At 52.9% G+C, this 13,155-nt stretch overlaps 1 protein-coding gene across 3 annotated transcripts in view; it reads right to left on the bottom strand.

Moving 5' to 3' along the window:
- Positions 1 to 3,404: 3,404 nt before the first annotated feature.
- Positions 3,405 to 13,155, bottom strand: part of WWP2 (WW domain containing E3 ubiquitin protein ligase 2) — a 176,505-nt gene continuing 166,754 nt past the window's right edge. The window contains exons 10-18 of one of the 3 annotated variants that reach the window (XM_036275726.1): positions 12,959 to 13,047; positions 10,906 to 11,065; positions 9,483 to 9,616; positions 9,024 to 9,164; positions 8,071 to 8,191; positions 7,655 to 7,759; positions 6,677 to 6,773; positions 6,385 to 6,457; positions 3,405 to 5,884 (exon numbers count right to left, since the gene is read on the bottom strand). In XM_036275726.1, coding sequence (XP_036131619.1) covers positions 5,785 to 5,884; positions 6,385 to 6,457; positions 6,677 to 6,773; positions 7,655 to 7,759; positions 8,071 to 8,191; positions 9,024 to 9,164; positions 9,483 to 9,616; positions 10,906 to 11,065; positions 12,959 to 13,047 — 1,020 coding nt within the window. In that variant the 3' untranslated portion in view covers positions 3,405 to 5,784. The remainder of the gene's footprint in view (positions 5,885 to 6,384; positions 6,458 to 6,676; positions 6,774 to 7,654; positions 7,760 to 8,070; positions 8,192 to 9,023; positions 9,165 to 9,482; positions 9,617 to 10,905; positions 11,066 to 12,958; positions 13,048 to 13,155) is intronic. The other 2 variants (XM_036275724.1, XM_036275725.1) reach the window with 2 other exon arrangements.

Genomic DNA, 13,155 nt, shown 5'->3' on the forward strand with positions numbered 1-13,155 from the left:
TCAAGGCCCCTTTGGAACCTCTATGCAGACTGCCAGAGACAAGCTGCCCCTCCTTCACCCCCCATGCAGACCTATCAAAGGAAAGGGAGATGGATTAACCACCTCCAGGGTTCAGTGATGGACAAGGACACAATAAAGTTTTCAAAGGTGGGAAGGTGGAGGAGTGTAACTGACCAAGCAGAAGTCTTAACCTACTAGATGAACAAGTCCCAGGAGAGACTCTTGGGGGCAGCAGGAGGGTAGGAGGAGAGCTAAGAACCGGGGCGGTGAAATTTCTACGCAGAGGGGATGGACACCCAGGTCCTCCCCCCAAGCCCGTCACAGCCTGACTGCCTCTCCTCTCCCAGCTGCAGGAGACAGAGGTCAAGTGGAGCTCAAGACTTCGGGACCCATCAGAGCAGAAGGCTGGCAGCAGGTAAGGGCTGAAAGAAAGAAAATGTCAGGTCAGTGGCTGAGAGTCTGAGCACCTCAGCTCCCTCCTGCTGCTTATTTTCAGAAAGCCTACAGGTAGGTAGGTGTACCTGCCTCAGGTATAGTCTTCCCCTCAGGCAGGAGCAGAGGATTCATCTTTGGAAAAACTAGTCACCCCAGAGAAAAGAGCCCTGAGTAGTGACATTCAGGGCCCCAGTAAAAAGGCCCATTTGCCATCCTTTACAGCAAACACCAGCAAGCAAGACATCCACGTATCTCTTTCTCTGAAATGTGGAGGGACAAAAATCTTGAGTCAAGAATTGTTCTTTCGCCCTGGCCGGTTTGGCTCAGCGGTTAGAGCGTCGGCCTGCAGTCGAGAGTGACCTGGGTTTGGTTCCCGCTAAGGGCATGTACCTCGGTTGCAGTTTGTCCCCGGCCCTGGTTGGGTCGTGCGGGTGGCAGCCACTCGATGTGTTTTCTTCACATCGATGTTTCTCTTTCTCTCTCTCTCTTCCTCGCTCTCCCTCCCACTCTATCTGAACAAAAAATGGAAAAAATGTCCTCGGGTAAGGATAAAAAAAGAATTGTTCTTTCGCTTCTTCTCCATCTGCCTAATGGTTTTACAGTTGCTTCCTCCTGTCCTGATGGGCATTCATTCCAGAGCCTGACCTTTGAATGGCAGTGTGGGACCCTGGCCTCGGGTGACCTAGGACTATCCCAGATCCAGGCCAGAACCCCTGGGGTGGGTTGGCTTGATGAGTCTCTGCCTCCTCAGGCCTCCATGCTTCTCAAAGCCACAGCCAGGTGCACAGCAGCAAGTTTGGTTTGGTTTGCTGGTTGGCCTGCTTCCAGGAAACGGGAGGGAGCAGAGGGTTGGGGCCTAGCCCCCATAAGAAGCATATTTAGACCACCTATCCCCCAGCAGCTGCACTTCTAGCCACCACTGGGGGGCTCTGGGTGCAGCAGACCCACAGCTTCAGTTTTGCTCAATGTTTTGCATTTTGTTCTGTTTCTGACCCACTGAATTATTTATGCTGGTTTTGAACCAGTCCTTTTGCTTTTTTTTTTTGTCTTTATTATGTGTTTGGAGCAGAGGTTGATCAAATCATGAATTCACTGTGCCATCTTGATAGAACCGATCTTGGTCTCTAATGCTATTTTATACCAAAATAGCAGTTGAGCAGTTGACTGTGTTTGGGGCAATGGAACTAAAATTGGGAATAGAGTATCATGAAGACCATCAAAGATACCAGCGGGGTGATACACAGAATCAAATGGAAGGGGCCAAAACTATAACGAGCATCAAAAAGAAAACAAAGATCATTGCCACTGGGACCAGCTGATTTGGAGTTAGGCCCTGAGTCCATGTTGATGTTCAAAGGCTACAAATAATGGAAAACAGCCAATGAAAAGTCACACGCTCGGCCCTGGCCGGTTTGGCTCAGCAGTTAGAGCGTCGGCCTGTGGACCAGGGTCCTGGGTTGGGTTCCCGCTAAGGGCACGTACCTCGGTTGCAGTTTGTCCACAGCCCTGGTTGAGGTCGTGTGGGTGGCAACCGGTCGATGTGTCTCTCGCATCGATATTTCTCTCTCTCTCCCTACCACTCTATCTGAAGATAAATACAAAAATGTCCTCGGGTGAGGATAAAAAAAAAGAAAAGTGACACGCTCGGATCTGAGTCAGCCGAGTGGTGCCTGACGCATGCAGAGTGGACTACAGGAAAGTGAGCTCAACTATGGGACTTGAACCAACTTCAGAATCAGAGAGACCTAGATAAATAGTGTTTAAAATTGGATTCAAGAGGTAGACTATAAAAATTTTAAAAAGAGGTAGACTGTAGGTGAATGAGCTAAGGTAATAATTCTGGGCACTGATTCGATTTGTTTCCCCACAATGAGGCTGGGGCCTTGTCGATGCTGAGTTTGGCTCAAGAACCAGGGGAGTCTCCTACTGGTAAGCATTCCTCTCAATGGAAGCACACAGATTGCCAGGGTTTGCTAGAAGGGTGAAGTGAGCCCTGATATCGAAGGGCAGTGGGGAAGCTAGAACTGGGCTTTTCCAGACCCAGTGAGATCCCACCTTATGTAAAGTTTTACTGGCACATGGGAGACCCACTGGGGACCTGGGGTGACAAAGGGAGACATATCTTCTCTTCATTTTGGCTAATTGTATCAGGAACTTATTACAGTGTATAGGGGTAGGGACACTCCCTGCCAACTAGTTTCACTTGAAACACTTCAGAGTAAGAAAAAAAAGTGAGGATATAATAAAAGCAAAGAGGGGAAATAGAAGCTCCAGGGTGAAAGAGCTTGTGAGGAAGAACTAGTGGTCTGACTTGATACTAATTATTTCTGGAGTAGACAGTATTTATATGATCACAGTAATCTAAATGTTCTTGTTGCTTTTCAATTAAGCCTTCAAAAAAATTATGGTTACACATACAGAAGAAAATAAGTGTTCAAAAACCAAAACAAAAACACCGATTGTGTAAAAGCACAGATGCCCAGAGTTAAAAGATGGAAAAGGGAACAAAGAGCTGGGAGGACAGACAGGGGAGCTCACAGATTCAGTTCACCCACTGGTGACAAGGGTCCCTGCCCACTGCTAAGGCCGGTGAAGATGCTTTGCAGCCACCAGTAAACTGATGGACACAACCACCATGCCTGTTAGGACAAAGAGGGTGTATTGCACAAACACTATGGAACATCACACAGGGAAGAATCAATCAGAGATATGTGGACCAACGTGGAACGGTGTCCCTGGTGGCTCGTTTCATGAGGCAAGTGAGTTGTTTAACATACAAAAGCTCATTTTTAGCCTATTTAGAAATTATATGTGTATATGATTTGTATATGCACATAAAAGTCTGGAAGGACCACAACAAACTGAATAGCAGTTACCTCTGGGGATAACAGTGAGGAGAACAATTTCCACGTACGCATATCTGAATTTATTATGAGATGTCTGTATAACATGCGGACTTGGGTCAGTATTTTTCTCAAAGTGCAGCACTGCCCTGTCAAGTAGAAAGAGGCTTTGAAGCTGGGTGGCAGGGCATGAATTCAGCTGACACATCCAGGAAGGAGCCCCTCTGGACATCACCTCCCTGAGGAGCACAATCCGGGCACGGCTCCATCCCTGACCAAGTCGTTTCTGTGTCAAACGCATTGAGACCCGTCAGCATGGTAACTTGCCCCATCTGAACTCCGAAGTACTCTAAAAGGTAGGTGGACAACCCTGTATGACCAGGAACTCCAGATCGAAGAGCCCTGCTATCATCAAACTTGAGAACCACCACGAAATGTTTCTGGAATAACTAACTGCCCAGAATGCTGTCCCCAGGAGCTGGTTTCCACAGCCTGTCCAACCTGCGGCCTCACCTGCTGGGTGTTCTGGCCCCAGCCAAAAGGGGGCAGTGAAGCAACTCAAGAGCTGAAGCCGGTGACCCCTGGACCCTGACTTAGCGACCCATCAGAAGTGTGCTGTCTTGGTTAGTGATGCACATGCTTCTCAAAACCAGCAAGGTCATGGAACTTCTGCCCCATGGAGCTTCCGGACCTCGAGGGCCCATGGGGCCCAGAGGCCTCTTACCTGGGACAGTGATTTTGGAGACAACACACCAACACCACCCATAGCTGCTGACTGTTTATTGCACAAGAAACTGGCAATATCAAGGCAAGGGGCTGAACATTACAAAACAATCTGATGGCCAACCCAGAGCTACTGAAGGACATTCCGTAGACACCTGTTATATACATGTATGTACACACACGCACACATGAACACACTCTGAACACACGTGAGCCCGCGGTCTCCAAACTCCGCACGGCAGCTCGCATCTGACCCAACGTGGTGAGTCTCTGCAGGGAAGCACAGCAGACTCGAGGGAAGAGAAGGGCTGAGCTGCAATGAGACAGCAGACACGGCTGTCCCTCCACGGGCTCGGGGAAAGGACACAGATCTGGGAACATGAAACTACCCTCTGAAGGCCAGGACCCGTCTGAGGGCCTGCCTGGGGTCCCAGAAAGCTGGAGTTAGTCTGCAGCTGGTGTTCGGTGCTAGAACCGGGGGGCTGGATTGGGCAGCTCATGACAACCATGGCTCCAGCATCTCCGAGGAACATGTTCACCTTGAAGATGTCATACAGCAGAATGCCCACGACGGAGCCCAGCAGGGGCTCCAGAAATCAAGTCAGATGTGTGCAGCAGCTCAGGGCCCCTCAGCGGCTTCCACGAGCATGGTTTCCCATGTGCAGACAAAGCCTCACTTCTGGGCAGAAGGAACGCTCACTAGAGTGGCGGGGTGCACTTCATTCTCAACGGGGGACTGACCCACCCACCTGGAGGCCGACAGCCTGGTGACTACATCTAGCAAAGGGAGTCTTTCCTATCAAAGGTGGCAAGGTGGGGTGGCACTCAGGGCACCGCCCCCTTGCCTCTCTGTCAAGGTTCAGGGATGAGGCCACTGTGAAGTCAGCTTGCCTGGGCTCACAGAACTGCCAAGTTGGTTCCTAAGCGAAGCAGCTATTTGGGAAATTCTTGGACCAATGGTGCTGGGTCCCTCAAGGTCCTAGCAACATTTGGTGCACCAGCTCAACAGAAAGTGACAGCGGCAAACCAGCAACAAAACACAAAGCAACCCGACACACAAAATGCTTCAAGTTTATGTAAAGGGAAGAGGAAGTCTGAGTCTGCTATTTCCATCCCACTGCCATCAGCGGCTGCACAGCCCTTGACTGGCTGGGAAGCGCGAACCGGCCAGCCTGCAGGGAGAGAGGCGCCTGCTGCTCCGCCTCCATGGCCAGAGCCTGCAGGGGAAGGAAGCCAGCAGCCTCATTCAGAACTCTGGGTGTGGGAAGAGCGCCTCTCAGACCTTCATTTCACACGGATCACCGGACAGGTTCTATTTAAAACAGAACCTCTTTTACTGGCTAAGATGCTGAGCCTTCTCATCCCAGACAGCTACCCCGAGTGGCCAGTCTCCTTCTTGTCTAATTAGCCCAGGAGGCCTGGGGCTTGCGCTGCAGCCCTTCAGCACGGGCACACTCCCTTGCACACTCCCAAATACTGAGGGCTGGCTTTAGGGAAGGAGGAGGCTCAGTGAGCTTTGCAGAGGGTCAGCCCTCCAGGCTGCAATGGGAGACAAGGCTAAGGTGACCAGGGGGCTTTATTCCAGGCTGCCACCAGTGGGAAGGAGGGAGGGGTGGGCAGGGCCCCTTGAGGTCAGGCTTTGCTGCCAGCAGCCTGATGACAGTGTGGTCCCACGCCGAGCCACCATCTGTGGGGGCCTCCCAGGGGCTGCGGCCAGCAGCCTCTCAGGCAGGAAGGATTTGTGACTACAGGTGTGTGGGGGGCATGGGAGGGGCAGCCCCAGTTACTCCTGTCCAAAGCCCTCGGTCTCCTCTATAGCGTACAGCAGCTTCTCTTTCAGTTGTTCGTAGCTCTTGTATGGTGGGAGATCCAGACGGTTGAAACTGTTGGGAGAGGGGTAGAGTACAGTCAGCACGGGAAGGTCAGGGCTGCTGGCCGAGGTGGGTTAAAAGCGTTCACACGGCTGTGGCTCGACCACACCAAGCAGCTGCCGAGATGCTGACACAGGGACATCAAGGACCCTGCTCTGTCGGGCCTTAGTGCTTCAGGTTCCTGGACCACAGGGGTAGGAGAGGACAGGCAGCTGGGAAATGGGGAATTGGGTAAGAGGGCACCTGGGCAGCAGCTCTTTGCCTACTGGAATATAAGTGTTTAAATATTTAATACCTGGTATGACCATCAGGGTGCATACCTGCTGCCACAACTCCCAAAAGATCAGAGGCCCAGACAAAGGTGACTGGGCACATCACAGCCCCTCCCCTCCAACCCAACACCCCAGAGCCATGCAAAATTTGCCAGAGTCAAGGCCCCAAAGTTGCCCTGTCCACCGGGCTGCCCTTAGGGGCTCATTCCAGCCACATCCCAGTAAAACCAGCAGGCTCACCAGGTGTGACTTCTGGGCAGCCAGGTTTCCTTGCCAACCTTGTCGATGCAAAACTTCTGTGGTCCATTGCTACCTGTTATCCAAAAATATACATCTTATATAACAGGACTGTCCCTTCCTAAGGCAGGACCCTCTGGCTCTACGGAGGCGTGGGCCACAGCTCTTGTCCCTCCCACTGACTTGCTTCCAGGAAGACACTAGGTCCCACTTCCCTTTGAGCTATCCTCACCCCCACCCAAGGGTAGTAGCTCTAGATCTGCCTGACTTGGCCGGGTGGCAAGGGAAGACGCACCAATGAGTTCAGCAAATCCCCCAACAGGCAGGCGGCAGGTCCCTGTAACAAACTGCAACAGCCGGATGCACTTCTCGTTGTCCATCTCCTTCACCACCTGCAACCCCAAAGGCAAGCAGCCCAGTGACCCCAGCCCAGCTCCCCCACCACTCTCTCCTCTTTGGAGCTGAGAGCATAAAGCTTGGTTGGCCGGGGCTCACAGCCACCAAGCTGGGAAACCCCAAAGCTGCTCCGTCAAGGAGGTTGTGTGTTTATAGAACATTCCCACCAGTCCATGGGACATCTCTGTCTCCGGAACACCTTGGGCCAGGAATTCTCTTGCCCCCCAAGTTCTACTTTTTAAAATATACAAAAACATAGGAGTGACTGCTTAATGGGTACAGGGATTCTTGGGGGGTGGGGAGATGAACTGTTCTGGAATTAGCCAGTCGTGATGGTTGCACAATACTGTGAAAAGCCACTGAGTTGTTCACCTTAAAATGCTTAGCATGGTGAATTTTATATGTAAATTTCACCCCAACCAAAATATTTATATATATTCTCTTTTTGTGTGTTTGCTACACTTCACAGTGACAAGACCTACACAGTCTATACAGGAAGACAAGCTCACTCTGTTTCTCTGCATCCAGTGTTCGCCTCCCTGCCCTACCTGGCTGGGAGGAAACCACGTGACCTATAGGCTCCTTCCTCCCTGTGCGGGCTCCCCTACCGCACACCAGTGTTTACAGAGAACCTCAGCTGACTACCAACACTCCAGTCAAATGCACTGGCCACGGCCCAGCTGCCACACTCCACGTGTCCCAAGACTGGGCTTCTCCTCTCCTTTGTAAGTGGTGGGGGGAGGAAAGGGGAGTGTCAGAGATGAGTAGGTGATAACACAATAAGGGCCCTTGGGCTTGAGGCCTGAGCAGGTCTCATTTCCTTTGGTGCTGCAGTAACAGCCCCAGCGAGACCCTGCCCTGCCCTGGCAGGACCCACCTGCCAGAACCACTGGATCTGCTTGCTGTTCTTGGTGTAGTGCCGGTAGATGGTGTTCTTCTGCCAGTCGTTCATGTCTATCTCCTGCATGCCGCACAGCATCAGCTGCAGGGGAAGGGTGTCAGCTGCGCGCTGCTGCCCCCACCAGCGCCTCGCCCCCTCACCAGCAGATGGGCCCACCCCAGACACTGCCAGCCATTTCTGCGGGCAGTTTTAATCACATGGATAACACAGATCTTGAACATGGACCCAGGGAGGGGTGGGTGTGAGGACCCAAATCAAAGTTATTCAGCTGCTGCCACAGCCCTGGGGAGTGTGGGGTTTTACTGGGAGTTTCTGTGGGTACAGTGAGGCTATCAAAGGGCAGGATCGCCCCAGAGGCAGGGGCTCAGGGACCCAACCACCTCAGCTCTCACCTCCAGCTCTTTCTCATCAAAGTAGCGCAACCACTCCAGGGGGGCCACCTCGTTGAAGCCGTCCAGGAAGGCTTTGGTCTGCTCTTCCACACCCCGGGTGAAACGCCAGTCAGTCAGCAGCCTAAAACCAAGGACCAGTTGTCAGTGGAGCCCGAGAGGAATCTGCTGAGACTCGACTTCTGGCAGCAGCCAGAGCAGAACCTCTTAAACCTCAAAGCAACTCGGAGATTCATGAGTCTGAAATCACCGCCACCTCTCCTACTGTTGCTGACTGAGCCTCAGACACATGGATATTAACAGCTAAAACCAGAGACCTGAAGAATGTGCACAGGTGAATGCATGCACGCATGTGAGTTAGTGGATTTAAGCACAAAGGACACAGAATCCTTTTGGTTAGGAGAAAGATGTCTAAGTTTCGAGACTCTTCACAGAAAGTCAGCCCTGCAATCTTGAAGTCCACCACGTGGGAAAAAAGAGAGCAAAGAGGAGCTGTAACAGGCTTTGGGCTCTGGCTCCCCCTGCTCTGGTCAGCGCAGCCAGCCACGGGCAGCCCTCTAAAGGCCATGCAAGCCCGGCCAGTGTGGCTCAGCAGTTAAAGCATCGGCCCGAGGATGGAAGGGTCTAGGGTTCAATTCCCCATCAAGGGCACATACCTGGGTTGCAGGTTTGATCCCCGGCCCTGGTCGGGGTCATGTGGGAGGACACCTCTCTCTCTCTCTCTCCTTCCCTTCCACTCTATCTAAAAATCAATGGAAAAACATCCTGGGGTGAGGATTAACAAAAAATAAAAATAAAGCCCATGCATAATGGGAGGTTTTTGCGATCCCCGGTGACCTAGTGGGGCCTGGCTGAAGAGGGCACCCAGAAACAAGAGCGGGAAACCCTTCCTCTGCAGCCGGGTGTGTGTCTGCTCCTCCTGCGCCCCCACCCGCCTCCCAGCACTTGAGACTCACATGATGTACTCCTCCTTGTTCTCCTCTGTCACGCGGATGCTCTCACCACCTTCCTTCAGCTCGTGGGTTGTCACCTTGCCCAAAATCTCCATGTCCTGGATGAAGTACAGCTCAAGGCCACACTCTTCTAGGTTGTTCTCTCTGGGGGCACGAGAGCACAGAGGGAAGGTGTCTGTCTTAGAAGGATCGTCCCTCCATCCTGCTCTGTCATTCACTGTCAGTGTCCATGGGACACGAGGACTCACAGGTGGCCTAGAACCCAGAACCGCGGCACAGGCCCCCTCCCTGCTGCCAGGAGAGAATTCCAGAGCCGCCTGTGAGGGACCTAGAAGCTGTGCATCTCCACAAGCACTTATACAGCTCAGGGGCCACTACAGCAGAGAAAATAAAGGCCGTGGGCACCTAATCTCCAACCAGAGATCCCTCTCCTCCCAATGTGGGGCAAGCAAGGCAACTCACTTGATCCAGATGATAGAGTTGTAGAATTCAGGGTCGATGGATTCCAGGTCTTTGAGGGTTGGTCTCTTATTGAGCATCCGCTTGTAGAAAGGGAGGGTGAAGCCTGTGTCAATGAACTTCCCATGGTATAGAGCCTGTGGAAGGAATGGACACAGCTAAGAGGTCTGGTGTTTTGGAGGCAGGCTCCAGGATGCTCTGAACCAAAGCCTGGTTACTGTCAGCAGCCCTCCGTCCCTCAGAGCACCTCAGTATCCAGCTACTCCAGGGGCCCAAGGGGAGGGTCTGGGAAATAAGCAGCACTCTTTGTCCTGACTAGGACCTCGAGACTCTTATCTTGCCTATAGACCACAGGGGCCGAGCAGAGCCGGCCTGGTCAGGACTCACCTCCGGGCCCACTGCCTGCCCGGCACACCTGCCTGCTGGCTCCCTGCTCTCGCAAGGATGTGCGCACAGGCACAGAGAAGTCTGGTCCGCACGGCGCCAGGTGCAGCCCTGACTCACTGACGCTCGGAGCAGCAGCACAAGCAGCCAAAAATAACGCAGACGCCGCTGACGGGGAGCTGGCGGGCCAGTGGTGAGTAATAGTCTGGGGTTCTACTGGCCTGGCCTGGTGGCTGCTGGACCACGCAAGTCTCTAGACCTGGGAAAAATGTGCCCACTTCCTGAGCCCAATACCTTGGCCAAAAACTTCCAGACCAGGGGAAGGGACATAGTTAGTCATGGCTCTCGGGTCCTCCTGAGAGGGGAACAGGGCAAAGCAAAGGAAAATTGGCAGTGAAACATCTCAAACTACCAAATATGGCAGTGGGACTGTGGCTCCATGACTCCCCGTCCTCATCCTGGTCCTCTAAACTCAAGAGACACTCGACAGGATGCATGTGACATGACTCCCCACCCCCCCCCGCCCTCCCCACCGTTCACATTGTTCCTATTTCTAGATAAATACAGATAATGCATGAAACCCCCTTCCCTACAAGGGTTCTGGTCTAAGCTAGTGCAGGCTTCACATCCCCTGGCAGAGAGAGGTCAAATTGTCCCCGAAGGACACTCCCAAATGACCCCCACCCTGGGCTCGTGAGAGACAGTGGCATCCCCAGGATGGGCAGCAGGTGGGCAGTTATGGTAGTGCTTAGCCTGTCACCCCAACACCCTCAACAGAGCACTTGTGTTCAGTGAAGCCCGTGACCCAGGGACTCTGGGCTTTTGCTTGACGAGTCCTCCAAGATCAACATATAGAAAACCTTTGACACCCCAGGGTGGGCACTAAGAGAACTCTGAACCAGCTCCAGAACTCGCTCTAGCTCTCTGCATGTTTAGTGAGGAGTTCTGTGAGGATGAGGATGAGGGCGAGGCTGCCGTTGGTGTGTTGGGTCTGGCACCTCGGATGCCACCCTCCCTGGAGGTCTCACGCAATGACTCTTACCATGGCAATGAATCTGCCAATGAAGCGGAAGTAGGTCAGGTGGTCGGGGTTGATGGAGGAGGCAGGATTGATCTGTAGGCAGTAATTGTTCTTCCCAGCATATTCAAATAAACAATACATGGGGTTGAGCACCTCGTGGGACAGGAGGAAAAACCACTCTCTGTGAGAGAAGAGAGAAAAACAGAACTAGCCGACCCTTCCCTGCACACCCGCACCGGAGGTGCGACTCTCCTCTGCGGTCGTTTCAGCTACTCTGGAGACACGTGTCCTGGGGAGTCGAGCCCACTGGGGTCATCACCTGGGCTGCCCTGTAGTAACAGTGGGTAACTCCTGTAGTGAACAGGGGTGGGGGTGAGACCCAGGGCGAGCAAGGATGATGCCCAGGAAGGAAAACATGCATGCGTGCATGCATGCGTGCGTGTCGGCTCCCAGGTGGTGCGTTCCAGGACTTTACATCTGATCTCCGGAGCATCTTAATGGCAGTGGGGTTCCTTGTACCCTGGGCCATCATGCACAGTTGTGTAGGCTGTGTACTACACAAGGGTACTATGGTAAAATATCATAGATTTGCACATTTATTGCAATAATTTTCCTGCAACTAGCAACCAAGCTGTTTTTTTCCTGATAAAGCCAGAACAGTGCGACCATTTCCCAACATGGAAGTGTCTTGAGAAAGGGCATCTTTTTCTAAATTCTGCAAAGGTGCTGTGTGAATAGCAGCCTCCCTGTTTCCACCCTACCTGAGCAGGCAGCGTACTATGAATACATGACAATGCATTCCTAACTCCTGCCGCATGAACTCTGTAATCCGTGTTGTCTTAGATTAGAAACCTCACTCCCACTGTAGCTATCTGACTTCCCTTGCACTCTGCCCTCCCTTCATCCCAGACCCCACATTAGCAGACCTTTCTCGTACTTCCATATATTCATCTGAACCAACGCCCACACCTTAGCATCCCTAGGTACAAGCCTCAAACCAGAATTCAATCCTTTTGGGCTTCAGCTAAACCAGCAGGGGAACACCCCAAGGGGGCCAGTCCCTGGCTGCTGGGCTGTTTGTGGCCAGGCAGACGAGGAGTCCTTCGATGCAGAGGGTGCCCCGGTATCCTGTCCGTGGTTCTACCCTGTGGTAGAACAGCATGACGTAACCTACCATAGGGTAAAACCACTGGCAGGACACAGAGAGACAGACAGACACAGGGCGGGAGCCACACCAGAAGCCCACCAAGCAGAGCCTGGAGAGGAGGTCACCACGATCACCATGGGAAAAAGAGCAATCGATCCACCGGGGCCAACACAGAGGGCAAAGCCACCAATGAACAGAGGACCAGCAGCAAGTTAACCCAACACCAAGCAAGATGTCCCCACTCCGTGAGAGGTGAGTGAACTGAGTGGATCACAGGCTAAGGTACTCCTTCTTTCTGCCCAGGGCCCTTCAGCCCATTGTCCAAGGCAGCGTTTTGCCAGAGAGTCTGTTAGCTTTTGCAGGTGGACTATGGTGCAGGCAAGACGATGCTTTGGGCTCATTTTAGGATTGTATCAGCTATTTGAATTTTATTGACCCTGTACACATGACATGCAGCTGGATACTGATCAAGGCCCTTTGGATTGTGACACAGCTTATACATGTCAGGTACACACCAAGCTGCCCCACTTAACCTGCCCCATCTGCCTTAAGAGCAGGAGAAACCCAGGGGTGATTTTAATGGACAACCACAGGCACTGATATTTAGCTGCCACCCATGTGTGCAGCGGGCTGGTTGTTCCAGTACAGAAATAATGACATATTGGTTAGTGAAAGAGCCACTGTCCTGAGCCCTTCCCTGAAGCCCCCAGCCTCCCCATGACCCAGTAGCTAAAGGGTAGTGCCCAGCCAGCAGGGGACCCTGGGACCCAGCTCCAGCACCATTCGAACTGGCCAAACCCGTGCCCACTCCTGAAGAAGCCTAAGAGCGCTGGCAATCAACCTGAGCAAAAAGGCAACTTTCTGGCTACGGGCCCAGTAGCCTGGGGAGTGGGGTGCAGAGCAGCCTTCCCGGAGCACCGAGCTCACCTGGCAATTCCCCCATAGTCTAGGCCCTCCTCGCCACGCATGATGATGTAGAGCCGGCGGCGCAGGTCGTAGGGTTTCATGTTCATGATCTGGGGAGATAGAGCACCGTGGCCAGCCTGCCACTCTCCCTTCCACGGCAGGCTGGGGGCAGGGGGCAGGGGACAGACACTGTTCACCAAGGCCCAGGCCTTGGAAAT

This window comes from Molossus molossus, unplaced genomic scaffold, assembly GCF_014108415.1.
Source record: "Molossus molossus isolate mMolMol1 unplaced genomic scaffold, mMolMol1.p scaffold_m16_p_21, whole genome shotgun sequence".
Lineage (NCBI taxonomy): Eukaryota > Metazoa > Chordata > Mammalia > Chiroptera > Molossidae > Molossus > Molossus molossus.